This window comes from Misgurnus anguillicaudatus, chromosome 2, assembly GCF_027580225.2.
Source record: "Misgurnus anguillicaudatus chromosome 2, ASM2758022v2, whole genome shotgun sequence".
NCBI classification, from domain to species: Eukaryota; Metazoa; Chordata; class Actinopteri; order Cypriniformes; family Cobitidae; genus Misgurnus; species Misgurnus anguillicaudatus.
The window spans coordinates 30444513-30470161 of NC_073338.2; the positions used below are offsets into that span (position 1 = coordinate 30444513).

Below are 25649 nucleotides of genomic sequence, written 5' to 3' on the forward strand. Positions count from 1 at the left end.
TGTCGTTTAAAATGCAAATGAGCTCATGAAATGCAAACACTGATCACAATGATGGTCGTTTGTTGTAATTGAAATTCAATTGTGCTATCAAGCCCTTTTTTTCTCCCTCTTTCTCTCTGCACTAAATGGCAGTGCTGTGGTTGGATAGTGCAAATAAATTGTGTATTATTGTAATTCGCCTATTTGCCTACCTCACAAAACATACGAAATCTGAACGACCTAATTTTTCACATGCTTGCAGAAAATGGTTTACTCAAATTAAGTTACTTGGTTAATCTTTATCACATTTTCTAGGTTGATAGAAGCACTGGGGACCAAATTATAGCACTTAAACATGGAAAAAGTCTAATTTTCACACTATGCCTCCTCTAAGGCTGACACATTTGTAATAAAAGTAAAAAAAAAACAAATTTGGTATCATTACAGTTGCCATGAAATCAAAATGAAAATTCTTATTTTATATGTAATGTAGTGTTTATTATAAATGATTTATCTGTGCACTTCATTATTTTTTGAAAAATGAATGTGCCCTTATAATCTTTAATCAAATACATTAACCTTCCCTCCCCCCTCGAAAAGACACTCTTCATGTGCTATGGCGTGAGAGCGGGGTTATCAGGGTCTGTTACGGTGAGTCCGCTGAATAGTAATCCTCCACAACTAAATGCCAACTGGCATTTAAATATCCCTCCATTTTTAGCAACGCCCAACTTCCAACAATTCAATCAATTCCCAAAGGATGAAATCAAGCCACGCCCCTAACTTAAAGGTGGTGTGTGTAAATTTTTGCGGCATCTAGTGGTGAGATTGCGAAATGCAACCAACAGCTAACCCCTCAATTTCAAAATGCATATGGCAGCTGCCACAGGACAAACATGTCAGCGTCTGAGAAAACATAGAGATGAAACGCTCTGTAGAACAGTTTGTCCATTTAGAGCTACTGTAGAAACATGACAGCGACTTCCATGTAAGCGGACCCGCTGTGTATGGAGATAAAAACGTCTCATTCTGAGGTAATAAAAACAATACAGTTCATCATGTAAGGTCTTATACACCACAGATAAAATAGTTACATATATAATATTGCATTCCTGTCAAGAGATCCTTTTAAAAGTTACACAAAGCACATTTAAGAAGCCATCTTCAAAGATCAGAGAACTGTTGATGTGTAAACTCTAGACGGAGTTACGAAATTGTGTATCATACTGTGGCCAATTAAACTATTCTTAACAAACAGAGCAATAAAAAACAACATTGTTTTCTCTTAATCTGGAGCGACTGTTTATGTTGTGTCCCCTTTGCAAAGGGCCCTTTAAGGGTGCATAAATGCCATTTGGAAATGCCCAATCTCAACTTCCGTTTGGTGACTTCATTTTCTCTGAGCTAGTTACATGCTAAAACACATGATCTGAGGGGCATTTTAAGCTGAAACTTCACAGACACATTCTACGCACACCTGAGACTTTTATTGCACCTTGTAAAAATGGGCATAATAGCCCTTTAAACATCATTAAACGTCATCTTTACGTCACGGCCCCCGCCCTCTTATTATAGTAGTACTGTCTCTTTAAGAACTCTCTCCACACCTATCGACTGATGTGTGACGTACAGATTGGTACTATTGTACGACCTCCAGCATTTAGTTTTTGGATATACACAGCGAGTCGTAAACACATCGTTCACTTCAGAAATTAAGCGGACATTTTCTTTACGTAAATCAGGACGTACTGCTTGTGGAAATATTTGAAACCGGGCGCGCTGGGAATCACATGCGAAAGTTTGGGAATGTTGGGAGTCACACATAATGTGTGTGTTCATTGCTGATGGTTAAAATACAGTTAAACGCCAATGAAGGATGTTTTGAGTCGTGTCGCCCGGCTTTCTCGCCCGGTTCAACTCTGCCACATGTTTGGCAATCGAAGACTTCAAAGGAATGCGACGTAAAGATTTACGACGTCAAGTTGGAAACTGGATTATTTGTATCAGCAATATTAAGAAGTCTGCGTAGGAAATAAACTCAAAAAACTACACGGATCTATGTCAGATCTATATATGGCGGCAAACGTGTATAGGCGGTTTTCTGAATAAGCGCATTGTGCAATGGGGAGTCAGAGAAACGGGTTCAGCAAAAGAGAGACTTTCATACTTTCTGTTGACGTAGGAACAACCTCGATAAGATGCCATGTGTACGATAAGAGTGCCAACATCAGAGGATCATGCAGTGCAAAAGTAAGCAGCAGTTAAGGACTTATTTGAGTAGTATATTATTTCCGATATACTTGCTATCACGTGTTTTTTTGTGTGTGAAATCTGATAACTGCTTCCTTGTCACAGGTGTCCCTTCTGTATCCTCAAACTGGATGGGTGGAGATTGACCCTGAAGAGCTTTGGACGGCGTTTGTCACGGTAGTGAAAGGAGCTGTACAAGGTCAGAGCTCATTTAGTTTAGTTTCTTTCTCCGGTGAAGCACATGCATGCAGGGCCTGACATTTGTCCCATTAATGATTTTTTTATGAGTAAAATAACAAATCAAGGACTTTAATGAATGTTTCCAAAGGTTGTTTTATGTGTGGATCAAAGGACAGTGCCCTCCTCCCCATTGGCCCCAAATTAAACATGTAACTTTTTGTGCCATCTGATACTTTGTAAGATATGTCTTGGATAAGTTAATGTTAACAGCAGTGGATGTTAAAGGGCCACTGTGCTGGAAGATATCAACCAGGGGGCTGGGTCCGACTCCTCAACAAACTTAAAATGATGGCTCAAGATAACGTAATTATTATTATAGTAAGCCAAACAAGCATTAAAATAAGTTATAACGTTCTAATTGTGCCAGGGTCTGTAATATTTTAGTGTAGAAAATGAGGGCCCCTTTAAAGGAACAGTATGTAGGATTGTGGCCAAAACTGGTATTGCAATAACAAAACTTGTGGCTAAAACTGGTACAGCAATCACACAACTGGGGTGTATTCCAGAAAGCAGGGTTAACTTACCATCAGATTAACCCCGAACTTTGGGTTGATCAACCCCAAACTTGCTTACTCGGGGTATGTTGGTTCCAAAACACAGTTTAAGAGTTAGTTCAATCAACTTGCTGAAAGTAACCCAGAGTTAACGCGCGCTCACGGTAACAACATAAAGGCATTGTCAATGGATCGCAGATTTCACGAGTCACCATGGAAACGTCAGAGAACTTAAAAGTTTTTAAATGAGAAATAACATTATAAACCAATACTTTCTGGCAAAATCAACGTTTTATAATCGGCTTAGAAGTGCGTGATTACAAAACAGATAAAATTAATTAATTAAATAATTAATACAAACCTATATTACCCCATTTAAGTCCAATATTATATGTGTCTCAACGAAAATACACACAATATTATTTAAATATTATTTAAAAGCCTGTAAAAATAATCATAGATTTTATATATGACTGTAAACATATGAATTATGAATATCTTTTCCCTTATGAAAAGTAATAATGGTTTTACTAAAAACATGGTTACAGTAAAACCATGGTAACCACAAAATAACCATGGTTTTCAAAAAACATAGTTAAACCATGGTTAGTAAAACCATGGTTCTGCTGATAGTAATCAATGCACCAAAAAAAAAACCAAAAAAAAAAAAAACATGGTTACTACAACTATACACCAATAAAACCATGGTTAATTTCATAAGGGTTGTGGCACATAAAGTGCAAATCTATTATGATTGAATTGTGTAGGCATAAAATGCACAATGACAATATTCACTATTGTACTTATTTTACTTCTGCTCCTTTGGGTGACCCTGTTTAGTTTTAGGACTTTCCTTGTATGACACTGTGTCACCATTTTTTTTAACATTTACTGATAGCTGATATGCACCCTCTTTTAATTGTAAAGCTTCCTTACAGTCCTTACAGATTTTCAATAATGTTGTGTAATGCTTTTCAGTACACTACACTAAGAATAATCATTCATTTGCATTGGACGATTAGGATCTGCTGTGACAAAATTGGAGAATAGAAATGTTACATTAGTGTCAATAGTAACATGTTCTAATATGTCCTGTATCATCTAATATGCAAATATCTCAATTTCCTTTTGCTCAAAAATGATAGCTCTGGAGAGCAGCTACAAAAGGCCCATTTTAAAGAAATAAAGGTGATTTAGAAAAACACCAACTATAGATCAAATGTAGAGAGGGGGCTAAGGATCTGAAGTGCATGTTTAAGAAATAAATATTATACTATGAAATATATATTTATAATTTCATTTCATTGTGTACCTGATTCTAACTGATATAATAGAAAATCTCTGACCACTATGCCATGTCTGTAATTCAATAGTGTTTCACCTAATGAAGTCTGTGCTTCACCTGTGTCACTCTGTGGGTCAGTGTTAAATCATGCCTGTGCTTCATGGGTGTCACTCTGTGGGTCAGGTTAGATGCACATCAGGGGTAACTTCTGTCCCTCAGTAATTATTATTATGATAGGCATCATGTGTTTCTATTTGTTATACCCATTTACTGTAACATTGTCACATTGTCACTTAAGTAACATAGGTTAAGATTCATTAATGACAATGTATTTGCACACACATTTATTATAACTTTAGATTCATCTCAAATTATCTAGTAAGTGAAAGATGAGGTTATTTATGAATTGACAAAATTGATATGGAAATGTACTTTATTGTTAAAATTAATTAACTGATGGAATTGTGATACATCTACTGATATTTGGAGATATATTAATAATGAACATAATTAAATGTACAGTAATTAGTCCAATCACAAATATCAATCCATGTTATTAAAAAAAGTTTCTTTAAAAAAAATTCATATCACACATTTTTTTCAAGACAGCAATAAATATTAGCGACTGTATATGTAATAAAATAAAATAAAATAAATGCTTTAACATTGTAATATTATGCAAAATATATGCTTCCACGCCCGCTGTACGCTCGTACACGCATGCGCAGACTTCCTCCGGAGCGTCGTTTTATTAACTAAAATTAACTTACCCTGCAACATAACCTGCTCCGGAGTCCGTTGCTATGGTTACTTACATAACCCGAAAGTTACCTCCGTTTTTGGAACCGAAAGCAGAGGTTATCCACTTACTTACTCCTAAACTTACCCCGTTAAGCCATATAACCAGCTTTCTGGAATACACCCCTGGTGGCCAATACACAACATGACAACATAAACATCAGTTGAGGGCTGCAAATCAACTTTTTAAATGACAATATCCTGGCCAGACCACTGTTGTCAGTGATATAAGTATTTGAAATGAAAATGATTTCTAAATGTCTAGTGACATATCAGGGCCTATTTATGATTAATTGATATACATTTCTTACACACTGTTTCTTTAAATGAAGAGTTTGGTTCCAAAACGCGATAAACGCCATTAAAAAAAAAGAGTAATCAGTATTGTATCAGGTCAGTATTTAAAAGTAAATTCTTAATTTTATGCAAAATACAATATCCGCTGTGTTATTCTGTCATCTTTTTTCCCTTTTCCCCAAAATGCAATAAACGTCAGTTCTCCTTCTCTGCAGAATGCAATAAATCCGCTCAGCAAATTACAGCGCACCATGACATATTTTAAAAAACAATGGTGGCGCGTTGAATACACGGAATCCTAGTTTTCCTCATCTTGTACGTTATCAACAAACAAACAAAAACAAAATAATCATTTGATGGCATTGATAAACCTGTGGTGTTTTTCTGTGACGGAAAAGTAACGTAAGCCATCAACATCTAATAATTTACGCGAGAGGCACTCGGGAGACGGAAAATGCCAGCTGTGGCTTGTTCTCACACAACAGCATCAAGCTTCTGTCATGCTAACACATTGACCCCAGCGGATCTTATGAAAAACCTTCCATTATTTTACGCGAAGCCAACGAAAATTGAGCAGGACCAAAACATTTTACAGCTGATCACTGTGAAAAAAAAGTTTCGTCCCAACGACGTCCCAAGTATAATCGCAGCGATGACAGTGTTCTTAATATGACAAAGTAAGTGTTTTGATTAATGCCATTTATTGTTTAATTTTTAATCAGTGTATACCACTAGTCAACTAAATTAATATAAAATTGATTGAATAGATTTATAGCATTTTGAAAAAAAAACTTGAAAATCATATTATGGATTTTGAATTTTTTTTATGTTTTTATAACCTAAAGATGCTATGTGAAAGTTTGTAACAGAAAATAGTGGTTTTCATCTTGTCACTTTCATGGTATAGAAAACACATTTTTACTGTAATTAGTCAAAATGGATTTATTGCGTTTTGGACCCAAACTCTTTAAATATTGTTGTGAACAATGGGTGACCTTAAAATCAAAATGGTTGAGATCCACAGCTTTGGGTAGCAAATACATAGACATGTTTCCCTAAGTTCAATATTGTAATTTGACCTGTATATCTAATATATTTAATGAATCGCAGCAGACGTTTTGTGCCTGGATATTTTCTAACATTTTGAAGTGGTGTTTTTAAGTGGTTCAGTCTAATTCATTTTTTGGTTCAGTTTGAAATATGGATCAGCAAGTTACATGGCTATAGTTTTAGGCTTATGCTATTTTGGGTACATAACTGACCCCTCTGTTTCATTGGTTTAGACTCAGGTTTACAGATGTGCCAAATGGAAAGTCTTGGCATCTCCACCCAGAGGGCAACATTCATGAACTGGGACAGGTTAGTAGACATTTGTGCCCCAGTTCCAGATAACACCACATACAGAGTGATTCATGGATGCACTGATGCAATTTAACGTATTTTCTGCAGTAACACAGGAAAGCCTTTTCATAATTTCATCACCTGGCAAGACATGAGGGCAGTAGAGTTGGCGAAAACGTGGAACAGGTCTTGCACTATGAAGGTAAGGCAGCTATGGTGGCTTTTACCTCGCATAAGGATCAAGTATGTTTTCATTTCAAACTCTCCTCGTTTTGTTTAAGATAAGTTACATTCTGGGGAAAAAACTAGAAATGCGTAATTTCTGGCCAGAACTCATCAAGAGATAATGATTTCAGAACCACACGATTATAAACTTGTAGTTAGACAAAACTACAAGCCCCTCTGGTAAAAGCTGGTAAAAATTTCAGTTTCATCAGTTTCAGTTTCGCATTATTCAGCTGGCTTGTATTTCTGATGCCTTCCCTTTTAATATTCTAAATCAGCCGGTTACAAAATGATTACAACCTGAATTTACATTTGCTTTTTATACATTATTTGTATGTATGAACATGGCCATAGAGACAGAGCGCAGTTATGCAAATTTGAAAACCACGCCCACCGGGGGGGAAAGCAATCCAACCGTCTCCATTGACTTTGTATTGCGAGAAGCCGCCTCCTTGTCATTTCTGGCTTATAACAAAAAAACTAAATAATGCCTAAAAGCTGCTGTGTGACAATATGTACAGCTAACAAGCCAAAGAACCCAGAAATATGTTTTTATAAGCTGTCGAGCTGTAAAACCCAGCCTTTAAGGAGAACAAAGTGGATCGCCGACCACGCCTCCCCCCAGTGGACGCAGCTCCACCAATAGAAGCACCATGAAAAGTTGCCTGCATCAATCCCCGTGTCCTTAAACGCTCGCTCTTTGGGGTCGACAGGTTATAAAAACTTATTTACAGATTAAACTTAAAAACAGATTAATACCTAAAAGCTGCTGTGTGACAAGGTGTACATCTAACAACCAAAAAAAAAAAAGTTTTTATAAGCTTTCGACTTCAAAAAACGAGCGTTTAAAGACACAGAAATTGAGACAGGCAACTTTTCATAGTACTCCTATTAGTAAAACTGCGTCCAATAGGGGGAAACGTAGTCGGCAATCCACTTTATTCTCCTTAAAGACTGGGTTTTACGGCTCGACAGCTTATAAAAACGTATTTCTGGGTTCTTTGGCTTGTTAGCTGTACATATTGTCACACAGCAGCTTTTAGGCATTATTCAGTTTTTTGTTATAAGCCAGAAATGACAAGGAGGCGTCCTCTCGCAATACAAAGTCAATGGAGACGGTTGGATTGCTTCCCCCCCCTAGTGGGCGTGGTTTTCAGGTTATGACACGCTGCGCTCTGTCTCTATAGAAGCTAGCTTGGTATTAAAAAGAAAAAAAATTGTGTGTTTGGGGTGAAATTCGTACACTACCAGTCAAATGTTTTAAAAACACTGCTCATTCTATAGTTTTGAATTAGTTTAATATTCTAGAAAACAGTATAACACACATGTAACTAAGAATTATGTTGTGATTTTGGAAAGCATCTAAAATAAGTCAAAACTATGTTATATTTTATCATCTGCAGTGTAGTCACCCTTTACCTAGAATTTGCATTTATCATTAAAGCTCACATAACACAAGCTGTTTCTGCATTTTTTATGTTAATCTGGAGTACCTTTAGAGTAGTATTACATCCTTTATATCTCCAAAGAGTCTTTAGTTTAATCAGATTTCTAAAAAAAAAGATACGCTTTACCAAATCTTTCCGATAACGTGTCATTTATATAACATGGACGCGCCTATTTCCAACAACATAAGACAGAAGTCTTAAGGCCAATTCACACTGGCCAGACAACTACCAACTACAACAGACACCAATAGATACCAACAGACACCAACAGACACCCACATTCTAAAGTCTCATTTACTTTGATTTGCGTGTTGGGGTCCATTAAAGTCCATTAAAATGAGAAAAATCCTGGAATGTTTTCCTCAAAAAACATAATTTCTTCTCGACTGAACAAAGAAAGACATCAACATTTTGGATGACATGGTGGTGAGTAAATTATCTGGATTTTTTAGAAAATTGACTAATCCTTTAAGCATACAGCTTCAGACTAAAAAATTAGGATCATGGGTAAAATTTCAGTCAAATGTTTTAAAATTGCTACTGTGTGTGTTATATTATGTGATTTCTTTAATCAAATTAATTCATCTTTTTTTAACATTTCACAAAAGCATACCCCTACTGCTACCTCTGTAAACTACAGTATTATATAATGCTGCACTCCACATTACTGCCTATAAGAAAAACTGTTGTAAGAATAACCTTTATAAGAATGACTTCTTACAAACATTTGACCAAGTCTTGATGCTAAAAATATCTTGACTAATGTTTACAAAAGTAAAAATTTAAAAAGTATGCAACTTATATTGGTTGAAGTGCAACTGGTTTTAATGTTCGTCATTGTTGTGTACATCAAAGAGTGAGTGATGGACCAAACATAATGTCTTTCATTTGTAAGCCTAATATGTAATGCATGAACACAAAGCACCTTTTGAAAACAACTTAGTTTGTCTATATAGGTTACCTTTTTACTATATGTTTGAATCAGCTGGTTTCCCTTTTTAGTGGTTAGATGGATCTTGCTGTAGGAAATCCAGTGTAATCAGATATTGCTCATATGTCAGCTCAAGTTCTTTGGTTGCCCCGCCAATGGACAGAATAAAGCTTTCCCTGCTTGTTTTCAGTTGACATTACCTTAAACATCTTTTGTGTATGCAATAATTAAAAGAACAGATTTTAACAGGTGGAAATTGTTTTCATAGTATTTTATTGTCATTTAGGCTAGATGTCAAAATGTTGGTGGTGGTCTTTTGTAAAAGATCTAAGATGTTCTTGGAGGACGAGGTGAAGAAAAGATGTTGCTATACAACATTTGTTCTGTTTGTTATGGCAGACGGTACATGGTGTGATGAAGATACTGCACTTCCTCACCAGACAGAAGCGGTTCCTTGCAGCCAGCCTGGTTGTTTTTTCCACCCAGCATGTGTCTCTGCGCCTTGTCTGGGCATTGAATAATTTCCCTCAGGTAAACCAGAAAATATATTAATCATCATTCACTCGGTCCTCTTTAAAAATATCCCTAGCCAACCTTTATCCTTTTTTCTCCACAGTTAAGACAGGCAATTGAAGATGGCAACTGTTATTTTGGGACCATAGACACCTGGTTGCTTTACAAACTTACTAAAGGTGAGTATTTGGTAACTAATCAATGGGTTAAGGAACCAATTAGATCCTTAAAGGAATATTCCATTTTCTTAAAAAAGAAAAATCCAGATAATTTACTCACCACCATGTCATCCAAAATGTTATTGTCTTTCTTTGTTCAGTCTAGAAGAAATTATGTTTTTTGGGGAAGACATTGCAGGATTTTTCTCATTTTAATGGACTTTAATAGAGCCCAACATTTAATACTTAACTCAACACTTAACAGTTTTTTTCAACGGAGTTTCAAAGGACTATAAACGATCCCAAATGAGGCATAAGGGTCTTATCTAGTGAAACGATTATCATTTTTGACAATAAAAATAACAAATATACACTTTTAAAGCACAACTTCTCGTCATGTAGATCGTGTCGTGATGCGCCAGCTGACCCCACGCAATACGTCATGATGTCAAGAGGTCACAGAGGACGAACGCGAAACTCCGCCCCAGTGTTTACAAGCGTCTTGAAAGAGGAACTGATACTAATTAATGTCTTTGTGGCAGTTTATTGTTTAAAATGGTCCGCAAATGTGCGTTTTATATATGTAACACGTGACCTCCCTACGTCACTACGCATTTACGTTAGGTCGCGCTGGACCGGACCTGGACGTAAAGTTGTGGTTTAAAAGAGCATTTTTTTTTTTCTTGTCAAAAATGACAATCGTTTCGCTAGATCCCTTATGCCTCGTTTGGGATCATTTATAGACCTTTAAAACTCCGTTGAAAAAAACTGTTAAGTGTTGAGTTAAGTATTAAATGTTGGGCTCTATTAAAGTCCATTAAAATGACATAATTTCTTCTCGACTGAGCGAGGAGGGACATCGGCATTTTGGATGACATGGTGGTGAGTGGATTGTGTGGATTTTTCTTTTGAGAAAATGGAATATTCCTTTAAGAAGCTTTTTATAGTGACCTGGTCAATGAAAGCACACGGTAAAAGCATGCAATAAATCTGAACGGCTTACATCACTGGCTGCCGCTATTTTTAGGAAGCCATTTTCCCACAACCTCTGTGAAAGGCTAATGTCACACCAATCTTTATTAATAGATAATCATATACTACAATATATTTCCATTATACCTATACAGTGATGGATGTATAGGGCATTTTCTTGTTTTCAACGTGTTACAATTTGGTTTTATTGTTGTGTATGTACAGGCACGGTGCATGCAACAGACTACTCTAATGCCAGTGCAACAGGAATATTTGATTCATACCAGGTCAGTTAATGTTTTGGTGTAACTGCTGTCATCTTAACTGGTCATTACCTTTTGGATTTTGGACTTCAGTAAAAACACATTTGCGGAGAAGTGAGAGAGAGCGAGAGACAGATAGAAAAAACTAAAAATTGAAGTAGTTCACCAAAAATAAAAATGTAGTTTTCGACTTCAACACATTCAATTATAAATAACACATTTTGGTAAACATTGAAAATCATACAGGTTTGGACTAGAGCAACATTGGTTTGGAGCAATAAGGCTTATTTTCTCTATATGCTGAGTAAAGCCTGAAGTATAGTCTGTTTTTTTTACGTGTACGTGAACATGGGTGCATAGTCGAGTATACAACCTTGCAAAGAGTTGTTTATTTGACGATATCTTTCGTGTACACCAACGCATGCGCATTGTAACAAAAAGATGACGAAAATGCATAATTTGGTCCACGTACAGATAAAAATTGACTATACTTCGGCCTTAAAGGAATAGTCTACTCATTTTCAATATTAAAATATGTTATTACCTTAACTAAGAATTGTTGATACATCCCTCTATCATCTGTGTGCGTGCACATAAGCGCTGGATACGTAATAGCACTTTTGGGAGTACTTCGACTTGAACATGTGTTTGTTAATACTGAAAAGTCCGCTCCCCTTCTCACTCTCATAATGGGAGAGGGAGGGTGTTACTGCGCCGAGTCGAGGTACTCCCAAGGGTGCTGTTGCGCCGTAGAATATAGTTCCTCTTTTGGGTCCGCTTGGAAAGGCGCTGCGTTTTGTTTTGTACCACCAAACTTGCTCGTATAACTACTCGTCTTGGATGGGAGGAGCGTTGATGTGTTTGGTCGCTTCTGACTTTGTCTCTAGATGGTGCCGTTGAATGAATGGGGCTAAGCTAAATGCTATCGAAGCGTCGCAGCGCGCTCCAGCGCTTACGTGCACACACACAGATGATAGAGGGATGTATCAACAATTCTTAGTTAAGGTAATAACATATTTTAATATTGAAAATGAGTGGACTATTCCTTTAAATAGTGTATGCTGGTGGTAACGCCAACTGCGCTCAATGTGTTTGTGTGATCATACCAGATGTGTTGGAGTGGATTTCTGTGCTCGCTGCTTTCTATACCTCTCTCAATCCTCCCCAGGGTGGAGAACACAAGGTACTGTGTCTCCTGTGCTTTCTGAATAGCTCACATTTCCTTGCTTGTCCATTTTTTTACTAAACAATAAGGTTCTCTTTTTTATATCCAGTCACAAATTTGGCTCATCTGATCCGTCCATATTTGGAGTACCCATCCCAATCATGTGTGTTGTGAGTATGAACGTTTTCATTCACAATTAGATATGGTTTAAAGGTCAGATAATGCACACATATTTCTGCCAATCTCATGAAAATCTTGGATACCTATAGAGTAATATAGCATCATTCGTATCTCCAAAGAGTCTTTAGTTTTGTCAGATTCATAGAAGAAAGATCAGGTCTACCGTGGAGCGAGTCACAAGCATGCAACATACACAATACATCATCGCATTATCCCTGGATAACTTTTGATAATATATACTTTGTTGTTTACATAATATGCTCTTATGTGCCGATTGCCAATAAAACAGATATTTCATGCAGTTTTACCTGCCGCCTGCGGCACTGGACCGCTTCATCATTCAGTTTTAATCGTTCTGCAAATCCAGCGTCGAACTGGTCATTGTTTATAAAACATTTGTCACCAAAATGCCGGGAACAAGCTCACTTGCACAACTCTGTGCTCACTTGCACAACTCTGTGCTGCCCCGGATAAACAAACTGCATGCACCTTTCCCATAATGCTGGGTTCTGTGGGAAGAGGAACATGGTAATCTTTTCCTCACAAATAAAAACACACTTCTTTGGTCACACTGACTTTGTGATCTAAAAACAAAATGACAAATCTGTCCTGGACAAATACTGTGCAGAGCTACCCACGATTTCCGTAAACCAAACAAAGAGCATCGATGGGCTATTGCTCTTGCTCTGGTTGGCGCTTTTTGGTGAGAAGTTCCCCTAAAAGGACTTCCACTGTACCTCCGCAAGTTGTGATGTAACAGATTCAGTAGACAAAAAACGTTCAGAAACTTGTACGATCCCTGACAAAGAGTATTCGGCACAAAAAGACACTTGTCATACGTCCATCTGGCTTTTTAAAACTTTCCCTATGTTTAGCATGAGAATCCAACTCCTTAACAAATATGTCAGAATGCATGAAACGCCAATAGACCCCCCCCCCCCTGTAACGATTGTGGGTTTGATTTGTAAAGTCAACTCTACTTGTGTCTTTGTCACAGATGGCGGACCAACAGGCAGCCATGTTTGGAGAATGCTGTTTTGACACGGGTGATGTGAAAATCACAATGGGAACGGGGACCTTTATGGACATTAATACGGGAAGCAAACCACATACGTCTGTGGCTGGTATGCACTTTGCAATGCTATAACTTAAGGCTTACAGTTACCTTTATTTAGTGTTAAAGACTGCAGAACCATACAAACAGTTTACAGCTACACTGCATTTCTCACAAGACCCTTAAAGGATTAGTCCATTTTCTTAAAAAAAATCCAGATAATTTACTCACCAACATGTCATCCAAAATGTTGACGTCCCTCCTTGTTCAGCCGAGAAGAAACTGTTTCCTTGAGGAAAACACTCCAGGATTTTTCTCATTTTAATGGACTTTAATGGACCTCAATCCTTAACAGTTTTAATGCAGTTTCAAAGGACTCAAAATGATTTCAAATGAGGCATAAGCGAAACAATTGTCATTTTTGTAAAAAAGAAAAAACTTTTAAATCACAACTTTTCATCTTCCTCCGGCTGTGTGACGAGCCAGGGCGACCTAACGTAATTGCGTAATGAAGTCGAAAAGGTCACGTGTTACATATATGAAACGCACATTTGCAGACCATTTTAAATAATAAACTGACACAAAAGACATTAATTAGTATCATTCGACATACAACAACGTCGGAACGGTTCTATTTCTCCACACTTGTAAACACTGGGGCATAGTTTCGATACGTCATCCGTGACCTCTTGACATGATGACGCATTGCATGAGGTCGCGCTGGCGCGTCACATGACCGGATGGAGACGAGAAGTTGTGGTTTAAAAGTGCATATTTTTTATTTTTCTTGTCAAAAATGACAATCGTTTCGCTAAATAAGACCCTTATGCCTCGTTTGGGATCGTTTAGAGTCCTTTAAAAACTGCCATTTCCAACTGCACCAAAACTGCCAAGTGCTGGGGTCCATTAAAGTCCATCAAAACGAGAAAAATCCTGGAATGCCCTCCTCAAAAAACACAATTTCCTCTCGACTGAACAAAGAAAAACATTTTCATGCCATTTTGAATGACATGGTGGTGAGTAAATTATCTGGATTTTTTTAAAGAGAAAGGACTAATCCTTTAATGCATATTTCAACAATTATTATGTTTTATCAATCTTCCTCTTTGTTTTCATACTGGTCTATTATTATGTGTGTGTATATATATTAATACGGGAAACATACACAAAGAGACTTTATGGTCAAACATCAGTCATCTGCTTTCTGAATAGGTCTTTATCCTCTGGTGGGCTGGAAGATTGGTGCTGAAGTTGTGTATCTGGCTGAAGGTAATGCTGCTGGAACAGGTGCTGCCATTAAATGGGCACAGGATCTGGGTGAGTCTGTGAGGAAGTGTTTAACAGCAGATATATCAAATGTAGACAGATATTTAATAATTATGTGTGTGCATCTTACGTAGCATCTACATGTATTAGGTTTTGTTTAGTGACTTTAGTAAACTTTGTTTTACAGAGCTTTTTTCTGATGTGAAGGAGACAGAAGCCATAGCCACTAGTGTGGCAGACTCGGATGGAGTGTATTTTGTGCCTTCTTTCAGTGGCTTACAGGTATGAGATATTGTAACATATATTAACATATATCTGTGGCATTGTTTTGTCTCAAGATGCACACCAGTATTGTCCTAATATCATTAAGGCCTAGTCCTGGATTATTCTAAACCCTGTCCGGAAAACTGCCTCTATAAAAGACAATACTGGTGTGCATCTTGAGACAAAACAATGGCACTGATATATGTTAAGATATGTCAGCACAATCTGTTTTCAGTTAAGACAGCTTAAACATCCATTTTAGTCTTGGACTGAGATAAGCCCTGTCCGGGAAACCTCCCCACAGTCTTTAAAGGATGGACGTGTGCAGATTGAGCTATTTAAACAAACTTATAAAGCAAACCCACCTGCACATATGTACAAATAAATCACATTTTACCCCACCCAGTTATTAAGTTTATTGTTTGAATGCTTAAATGATTGTTTGTGTGTCATAGGCCCCCTTGAATGATCCAAAAGCATGTGCTTCTTTCATGGGCTTAAAACCTTCAACAACCAAAAGTCACCTGGTCCGAGCAATTCTAGAGTCTATTGCATTTAGGTATGTTATTTTATTAAATGTCTTATGGCCCAGATCGTTTTCTTACATGAGATTATCTGTTATGCCAACTGCAGTCTTAGGATTGGTTCACAAAGAAAACTTTAACTTTAAGGTTTTTAAGTTTTGGCCAGCTGAATAATCAATGATTTCTCAGACTATGTTGCTTCAAAGACTTGTGTTAGTGTTACTGTACCTTTAAGTAAATGAAGTTTCTCTACACAACCTTGAACCCTTGCAGTTTACAAACAGAGGCAAATAGGACAGTGATGGGGCAATGTAAATACTGCGCTGCACTTTAACTAATAACATGACTAACATTCATTGCTAAAATGTTTATGTTAGCATAATATACCTTTGTTTATAGTACTGTTTAAAAAGTATTATTATGTTGTAAACAGTATTGTTTATTCTAAATGTTGTATATGTCTGGAATAATGTTGTGCATGTAAGGAATAGTTGAATTATTAAAAAATAATGCACACCCAAAGCCATTACACCGCAGGTGTGCATTATTTTCAAAGCATCAGAGTCAATTATTCCTCTTATACCACGGTTGCCACAAACATTAACAAAGACATTTGACAGGTTAGGTGTGTGTTTTACCGAAAAATGATCAACACTCTATCAGAATAAAGCATTTAACAGCCTGTGGTATTAAGATATGAGAATACTTTGGTTTCAGAGGTTGAGTACCTTCATGTTGTTAATGAATGTCAACAGTTTTTTTTTTCTCATCGACTCTATTAAAAAGCATAATTTTTTTACCTACAGAATATGACCTCTACAAATATTAATACATATTATACCTAATACATAGATGCTGGATAATTACAGGGATTTTGACTCTAATCTTTCAGAAATAAGCAGCTATTTGATGTCATGCTTCGAGAAACACGTATTCCCATCACTAAAATCAGGTAAGGGCTTCAATCCCCTAATTCTTAAAATACACCCTAAGATCTGAACTCCCTACATGATTTGCACTTGCATGTGGATTTATTTTAATAGGGCAGACGGAGGTGTATGTACTAATGACTTCATCATGCAACTGACATGCGATCTACTGGGACGGAAAATAGCAAGGCCTAGTCACTTTGATATGTCCTGCCTTGGAGCTGCTTTTGTTGCAGGGCTAGGAACAGGTAAGAATCCAGTCACTTTTAAAATAGGGATTCAGGGTTTGACAGTGTGATCATTTCAGTCACATTTGCAACTGAAAGCCATAAAAAATATTTAGGTGCACTGTGGCGAGTAGCCTAATTGTAGCTAATAAGTAACTTTTTAATACAATCAAAAGTTTACTCTAACAAAACCACCAGAATAAAACGTGCACTACTTTATTTTCCAGACTATAAGTCGCTCCGGAGTATAAGTCACATCAGTCAAAACTGTGTTTTTAAGAGGTAAAACGTATATAAGTCACACTGGCCTATACGTCGCGTTTATTTAGAAAATTATTCCACAAAATCCAAGCTGAAGAACAGACATTTATTTTTGAAAAGCAAGATATTCAACTAAACAATAGCACAGACCAGCAGGGTGAATAGTTGTCCTTACATGTTAAAGTAACATAAACAGTTATTTACACGATACACAATAGCATACAGAACACACCTGGAAGGCTAAATTAACACGACAAGCTAAATCAAGTTCAAAAAGGTCCCAAAGTCATTCGGCATCACTGAATCCATTGAATTACATAAATACAGGAGCAGCATAGAGCGGACTCTCGCGGCTGTAGACGGTAATGGTTTCTCTTGGTTCATATGAAATAATTTTGACGTATAAGACACACCTGAACTTAAGTTCCATGACCCGCCAAACTATGAAAACAGTGTGACTTATAATCCGGAAAATACGGTAAGCATTGAAGCCTGGAATGTGCTTTGTATATTATTTTTCATACTGAAGTATGCAACAGCTAAATCAAGTTTTTGAATACTTTGAATGGGAAGTGTCACACTATACATCACATGCCTCAGATGGATGAGTATGATGTTGCATCACACCTTGCTTTTTTATTTCAGACATGTTATGCAACTGTTAAAGGGACATTCCACTTTTTTTTAAAATATACTAATTTTTCAGCTCCCCTAGAGTTAAACATTTGATTTTTTACAATTGTGGAATCCATTCAGCTGAACTCTGGGTCTGGCGCTAGCAATTTTAGCATAGCTTAGCATAATCCATTAAATCTGATTAGACCATTAGCATTGCGCTAAAAAATAATCAAAGAGTTTTGATATTTTTCCTATTGAAAACTTGACTCTTCTGTAGTTGCATTGTGTGCTAGGACCGACAGAAAATGTAAAGTTGCAATTCTCTAGGCAGATATGGCTAGGAACTATACTCTCCTTCTGCCATAATAAGTAACATGGCTGCAGCAGCCGAAAATAGTCCCCTTAGTAACTTTCAATAGCCGGGGACTATTTTCGGGCAGTGCGTGGTATCACTACGCCTGCTGCAGCCATGTTACAGCAGCAAAGTGCTAATTATTACACCACAAAGAGAGTATAGTTCCTAGCCATATCGGCCTAGAAAATCGCAAGTTTAAATTTTCTGTCGGTCTTAGTACACAATGTAACTACAGAAGAGTCAAGTTTTAAATAGGAAAAATATCAAAGCTCTTTGGTTATTTTTAGCATGAAGTTAATGGTCTAATCAGATTCACTGGATTATGCTAAAAGTGGTAGCGCCAGACCCGGTGATCAGCTGAATAGATTCCAAAACGGTAAAAATCAGTTTAACTCTAGAAGAGCTGGAAAATTAGTATATATGAAGATATTTCTATTTGCCTTAAAATATGTTTAATCTGTTTTCTTTCTCATTTGCGCTGGAGCTACTTTTATTATAATCCTGTTTTCTATTAACCATTAGGCTACTGGAGGAACAAAGAGGAGCTCAAGAAGATACAGTCCACTGACCAACATTTTCTTCCTCGATGGAATAAAGCAGACAGGGATAAGGGAGGGCAATACAGAAGTGGACTTCAGAGCTGGGAAAGAGCTCTGCAGCGGTCCATGCACTGGTACAACCAGCCCTGAATAACTACAAGTCATCACTATGTAGTAGACCAACTCCATGTTCATGTGATCAGCTGTGGGGCAATTCATAGTAACAATTCGAGTAACAAGTCTCTTACTAAGAAAAACACTTGAATGGCATCCAAACTGGAGCTCTAGTTTGGAAATGTGCACATCATAAGTTATGGTATTATTATGACAGGTGGCAGGCTGCTTTATGTCCTACTTTACGTCCTACTTTATGCCAAGAATCTATATGTGGTATTTTGACTTTGCCAATCAGTAATTCAGCAAATCAGTCACTGTGTGCCTTTATCTAACTACTGTTTTTTTTTAAGTATTTTTTTTTAAACTCACAATGTACCTTTATTGGGGTGCTTTTATACAAGAAATGGTTATTCATCTCCCACAATACATTTTCTCACCCTAGAGGAAATCTAGTTGTTTACATAGAGGTGAGAATTTTTAAAAAACTGAGCTCTCTAACTTTTAATTGATATAACGGTTATTGTGCTTCCATTAGTATAATGGAATAATTTATCTAAGAATTATTGTCTTCGTTTTCTTCTTAATTGGGTATGTTTATATTGTGCAGGTTAAATGTGTTTTTAATATGTACCTTTAATAATGTACCTCATTATGCAAAATGCTGCAGAAAGGAGAAACTGAAGTTTATTTTCACCGTGTGATCAAAGCATTCAACCTGCTATACTTGCTTTGGCAAAAACTGTGCCACAATTGACAGTATGAACAGTGAGTCAATGGCATATAATGTCAAGCATTTAATTATAGCAAATACGTGACTGTGAAACTGTAACATAACTGTTATTATATCAAAGAATGAAAAGGCAGACTAATTTGTGTTTTATTAAGTAACTGTCAAAGAACTGTTAATGTCACTGTTTTATGTCAGTTTGTAAAAATTAAACATTTTAAATGCTTTTAAGTGTCTTAATTGTTTTATCATGCAAACAAATAACTATATATATTTGTAATATTAATGACGAATAATTTGCTTGGCATACTGAACAATAACTGGACATACAAGACAGAACAAAATAAAGCAGTTTTCCCCAAAGAGACCAAATGCCACCAATAATAAGGTGCATTATCGCCACCTGCTGTGGAGTGTGGACCAGATTTCACCCATTATATAATTATAAATAATAATAATATGAATAAATAATACAATTATTCTCAGAACATCTTGACTATTTTACACTGCCGTGTATTAAAATAATATAATTGCAATTATTTATAGTACGTACGCAGTTCTATTTTCTATTGGTACATGCGGGTGTCAATCATCCAGAAAGTGGGCGGGTCTAGCAGAAAATGGCGACCTTATCTGTCGGAGAACCTCAAGAGATGGAAGGTAAAATGACTTGTATATTTATAACGATTATTTTTTCATAAATGAACAGTAACGCATCTCACCGCCTTTATAAGTAATACGGGGGTTGTGTTTTCTAATTGCTACTATTTTGGTACATTCATATCATTTATTTACACTGTAATGTGTAATGCATGTTTACGTGAAATACCTAGCTAACGTTAACTCAATACACTCCAGTTGTGAGTGTGCATCATTAAAATAACGATAATATATGCTTTATTTAACCGATGTCTCCGTTGGGTGTATTTAAACAACAGTTGTTAGTCCACATCTCATTTTTAGCTGTTTAGTTGTGTTTATAGTCGTGTACGTGGTGTCAATGCACGCACATCTTTCTGGTTAAGTTAGCTAGTGTAGCCCACAGGCTCGCAGTAGCAGTACCTGTTCAGATGAATCAATTATAATGTATGAATTTAAAGTATCGGACTTTACACATCGAGGTTTTTCCGATGACCCTGATAGTTTTCATTTGCTTGATCAGCAGAGTTTGCTAGCACGCATGTACTGTTGGGATCAGGGCGTGTGTGTAGGATGGGCTTGCAAATAGCATTGTTTTATAAGGTTAAGTGCATCACTGAGGCATTTAAATCGTCCTTTTAGATTGATTAAATCACAATTAAGTATGAATGATCATGCATGATTTATTTGAGACAGCAGTTCAACATTTCATCTATGTTAACTTACAGTGATGAAATGCTGAGCTTATAATCAAGTTTGTTATTTATTTCATTTGAGCAAACAAAACAATTGTTTTGTGTTTCTAAACTTTTCAATATCATATATTTATAGTTGACAGGAGGGGTGAATCTGAGGAATCTGGTGATGATGAAACCAAAAGAAAGAGCTTCAATGGAGAGGTTGAATCTCTACAAGCTCCTTCCACTGGTGAGACATTTCATTAGCACTATAGAAGTGTCAGAGGAAAGAAATGAAAAGATTATCTTTATTAACTGAATATGATACTCTTTTACCCATTTCTAGTACCAGAGGAGTCACCGGTTGACATGGACACCATAACCTTAGACCCAGATGAGGAGGTAATTCAGGATAAATGCCAGGGTTTGTGACCAAAATAAACTAAAAACCTTATTACTACTTGTATATACTAAGCGCTGCTTATTCTTCTAGGATGTCGATCTAGTTCACTGTAGAATTGGGAAGATCGAAGGTCTAGAGGTCCTTAGGAAAGTAAAGGTAAGAGTATTAAACAGTTGCGTTTGCAGATTATGCATCTAGAGTACTTCACACATTTCCTTGAATTTTTTTTTTTAAAGTTACTTATTACACAAGTGATTAAGTTATTTACTTTTATTCAACAGACAATTTCTCTCAGACAAAACCTCATCAAACAGATTGAGAACTTGGAAAGCCTTGTCTCATTGAAGGAACTTGACCTTTATGACAACCAGATTCGCAAACTTGAAAATCTTCAGGCGCTAACAGAGCTTGAGTAAGTCGTTGTAATCTTTGTTGATCAAAGCTGAAGTAATTTCAGATGGCCTTATTCTCAGACAATTCACACAATACAGTACAAAAGATCAGTAGATAAATCTTCTAATTTTTGATTTACAGGCAGTTAGATGTATCGTTCAACATATTGAGAAAGATTGAGGGATTGGAGTGTCTTACAAAACTGAAGAAGCTCTTCCTGCTTCATAATAAGATCACAACCATTGCCAACCTTGATCAACTAACCATCCTTGAGATGCTCGAGCTGGGCTCTAATCGTATCAGGGTGAGGAATAAAAGGACAAATCTGTTGTCAATATGTCAAATATTCAGAATAACATTTTTCTGTTAGTACTGTAGGATGAAACTTAAATTTGATAAATGTAATTCCTATTTCAGGTTATTGAGAATCTGGATTCTCTTGCATCTTTGGAAAGTTTGTTTCTTGGTACAAATAAAATCAGTCGGCTACAGAACCTTGATGGACTGCACAATCTGACGGTTCTCAGTATCCAGGTATCCTTCTACTAAATAGGGAATACACTCACCTAAAGGATTATTAGGAACACCTGTTCAATTTCTCATTAATGTAATGGTGTGGGGATGTTTTCTTAGCACACTTTAGGCCCCTTAGTTCCAAATGGACATCATTTAAATGCCACGGCCTACCTGAGCATTGTTTCTGACCATGTCCATCCCTTCATGACCACCATGTACCCATCCTCTGATGGCTATTTCCAGCAGGATAATGCACCATGTCACAAAGCTCAAATCATTTCAAATTGTTTTCTTGAACATGAAAATGAGTTCACTGTACTAAAATGGCCCCCACAGTCACCAAATCTCAACCCAATAGAGCATCTTTGGGATGTGGTGGAACGGGAGCTTCGTGCCCTGGATGTGCATCCCACAAATTAACTGCAAGATGCTATCCTATCAATATGGGCCAACATTTCTAAAGAATGCTTTCAGCACCTTGTTGAATCAATGCCACGTAGAATTAAAGCAACACCAAATAGTTTTTTTTACCTTAAGGCAGTTCTGAAGGCAAAGGGGGTCAAACACAGTATTAGTATGGTGTTCCTAATAATCCTTTGGGTGAGTGTATTTTTCCAAATCCTAATTTCTCATTCATTTCAATGTTAACATCTGTTTCCGCTTGACAGAGTAATCGAATCACAAAGTTGGAGGGACTCCAGAATCTTGGGAACCTGCGAGAGCTTTACTTGAGTCATAATGGCATTGAAGTCATAGAAGGCCTGGAGAACAACGTAAGTCCCACTATGGATGCCCACTGATGTGAAAGCCTTTTCTTTTTGATTATTTGGTGGTGACAGCTTTGGATTTATCGATAAGATGCTTTGCTAAATTATATGTCAAACTATCTAGTATATGTGAATTTCCTCTGCTTCACTGTACCTTTATTCCTTACTGTGGGTCACACCAACCGCGTTTGAGGCGTCAAATTCGCATCTATTGCATCTAGTTTGCCGCTTGAACAATTTGAGTTTACTCGTTTCATTCGCGTGTGAAAGCCGCGCGTGAAATTCCAACATTATCTCCCAAAGTTCTGTGGGATAGTCACATTGGTCTTTGCGTTAGTATGTCAATTTAACTATTGGTTTATAATATTTTTTCTGATTTATTCTTTTATATTTTCTAAACTTTAAACAATTGTCGCCTGGCGTTGGGGTTAGAGTTGGGTTTTTGTAAGGATGTCATATCATGTAAATCTAACCCTAAACCAAAGCGACAATGGTAAGAAAATAGGACAAAACAGTTGATTAACCAATTCGTCAGCAAGCTCCTGATTCACGCGAACTAGACACGCGAAGGAGGCGTAATCGCGTCTACCGCGCCACGCTAAATGCCTCATTAGCATCGCGAGACCTCCAGACGTGCGTCAACGCGTCTTCACATTGACTTCAATTTGAAATCACTCACGCTTGACACCTCTACCGCGGCTGGTGTGAACGCAGCATTAGGGATTTTCATTGTTTTCTTATCTTTCGTCACATTAGCTGTGTTTTTTTTATTGTTCCAGAATATGAATATTTAGTTTTTTATTCTCCCCTCTTTTTTTGTTTTTTTTTAGAAAAAGCTGACAACTTTGGATATTGCTGCAAACAGGATAAAAAAGATTGAAAATATTAGCCACTTGACTGATTTAAAAGAATTCTGGGTAAGCTATGAAATAGTTGTGCATATTATGTATGGTATACTTGCATAAAAAACATTTTGTAGCTGTCCATAAAAATAACACTTAGTTGTCATCAAATACATTTTTTTAAATATAAAATATCAATTTAAATCCAATTAATAACTAAATATATGCTTTGTGTGAAAGGCATTGTTGTTTTTTCTCCATGAATTGGTGCATTGATAGATTCTCTATTTTTTGGTATTTATACTTATTTTTATCTCTCACAGATGAATGACAACCAGATTGAAAACTGGGCTGACTTGGATGAACTTAAGAATGCCAAAGATCTAGAGACTGTCTATCTGGAGAGAAACCCCCTGCAGAAGGATCCTCAATACAGACGCAAGATCATGCTGGCACTGCCCAGTGTCAGGCAGATTGATGCAACCTTTATCCGTTTCTGACCTTTCACTTCACCTGCACCACACCATTGTTTCCTCCCTCACCCTGCCATCATATGCAGATTATAAACACATCTCCAGCACTATCTTTACATCATTGACCTCAACACTCTCTGCCCTGTTTGTCTTAAATTTGCTTTTTAACAAAAAATAAGAAAATCTCACACTCCCAGTGTTGCCATTCAATGTGCTGGCACCTTTTATTTACACACAGAAATATTATACTCTGACGTATGCTATAGTGTGAATGAATATTAATTTATTTTCAATTTAGGACTGAAGCAGAAAAAGAGTGATAGGAAAGAAGCTGACTTCTGCGGTTTAGGAATGGTTTAATAGTGACCGTTGCTGCATTATGGTTAGGAAATTATTGTATTGTAACTATCTTTCTTGCTTCATCATAGCAGCGTCTTATATAAACAAAAGAGGCATGTATAATATTAGAGATCACCATACAGCTTACCCGGTATGGTTTACATCAGTTGTAAATTCTTGTTGACTATATGGGGTGATAAAAGATCAGTGTTCATTGTGCATTCAGGTACTAGAATTATTCCTGTGACACCTGATCTAGCACTGAACGCTACAGGGACTGCTCACTAGAGCAATATGTAGGCTATGCTGCAATGGATTAAACTTGCATATCAGTTCTGTTTCATATATTTGGTTGCAGCACTATGCTGAAACACTGTTGAATATATTAAAAGCTCTTTTAAACTTATTTTAAGTTTTGGAGTTCACAACTGTTTTTTATGTGATGACACTTGTTCGCTTTTCATTGATACTAAATATTAGCAGCCTCAATTATTAAAAAAAAAAACAAGTTATGCCGCAACATCTTAAGTTGTAATGAATGCAATTTTAGACCAAGCCTTAAAGGGATAGTTCACCCAAAAATGAAAAATCTATTATTATTTGCTCACCCTCATGTGGTTTTAAACTGAAATAAATTTCTTTAATTTGTAAAACACTAGATATTTTGATAAATGATGGTAACCATTGACTTCTGTAGTTGAAAAAAAATACTATGGAAGTCAATGGGTACCATCTACTGTGTGCTTATATAATTTATCAAAATGTTTTCTTTTGTGTTTAACAGAATAGGAAACTTACACAGGTTGAGAGCTATATGAGGGTGAATAAATATTTTTAATTTTTGTGTGAACTATCTCTTTAATATCTACATTTGTATTTTTGTTTTTATTTTTTATATGTGACGTTTCTGAAACATTATTTAAAATGCACTCAAAATATTCACACAGCTAGAAGTTTTTTCAACTGTGTTGTGACTGTCAGGTAGGCCATTCATACTTGATTGGAGGTGTGTGTGTGTGTAAGGGGTCTCATTTTAAGGGATAAACGGTCCCTTTTAATGTGTCAAGGATGAAAGCATAGATTTTTTTTATTAGCTTACATTTTGTTTTTACAAGCAAGTTTGTTTGACTGTTTCTGGATTGAATGTACTATAAATAATAAACTGAATTTGAACAATTTA

At 36.5% G+C, this 25649-nt stretch overlaps 2 protein-coding genes across 2 annotated transcripts; both read left to right on the top strand.

Moving 5' to 3' along the window:
- The first annotated feature begins 1580 nt into the window (after nt 1-1580).
- On the top strand, nt 1581-19646 carry gk5 (glycerol kinase 5). Its single transcript, XM_055202507.2, has 16 exons — nt 1581-2229; nt 2335-2428; nt 6627-6702; nt 6793-6886; nt 9688-9819; nt 9905-9980; nt 11157-11218; nt 12304-12377; nt 12469-12529; nt 13537-13663; nt 14806-14910; nt 15047-15141; nt 15579-15682; nt 16540-16599; nt 16691-16824; nt 18560-19646. Exons 1-16 carry the CDS (start codon nt 2101-2103, stop codon nt 18724-18726), a joined length of 1590 nt encoding a protein of 529 aa, XP_055058482.1. The 5' UTR covers nt 1581-2100; the 3' UTR covers nt 18727-19646.
- A 291-nt stretch (nt 19647-19937) lies between these two features.
- On the top strand, nt 19938-25649 carry ppp1r7 (protein phosphatase 1, regulatory (inhibitor) subunit 7). The gene is made up of 10 exons (XM_055202508.2): nt 19938-20080; nt 20891-20986; nt 21083-21138; nt 21230-21295; nt 21421-21551; nt 21674-21836; nt 21950-22066; nt 22717-22821; nt 23646-23732; nt 23981-25649. The coding sequence occupies exons 1-10, from the start codon at nt 20041-20043 to the stop codon at nt 24155-24157; spliced, it is 1038 nt and encodes a 345-aa protein (XP_055058483.2). The 5' UTR covers nt 19938-20040; the 3' UTR covers nt 24158-25649.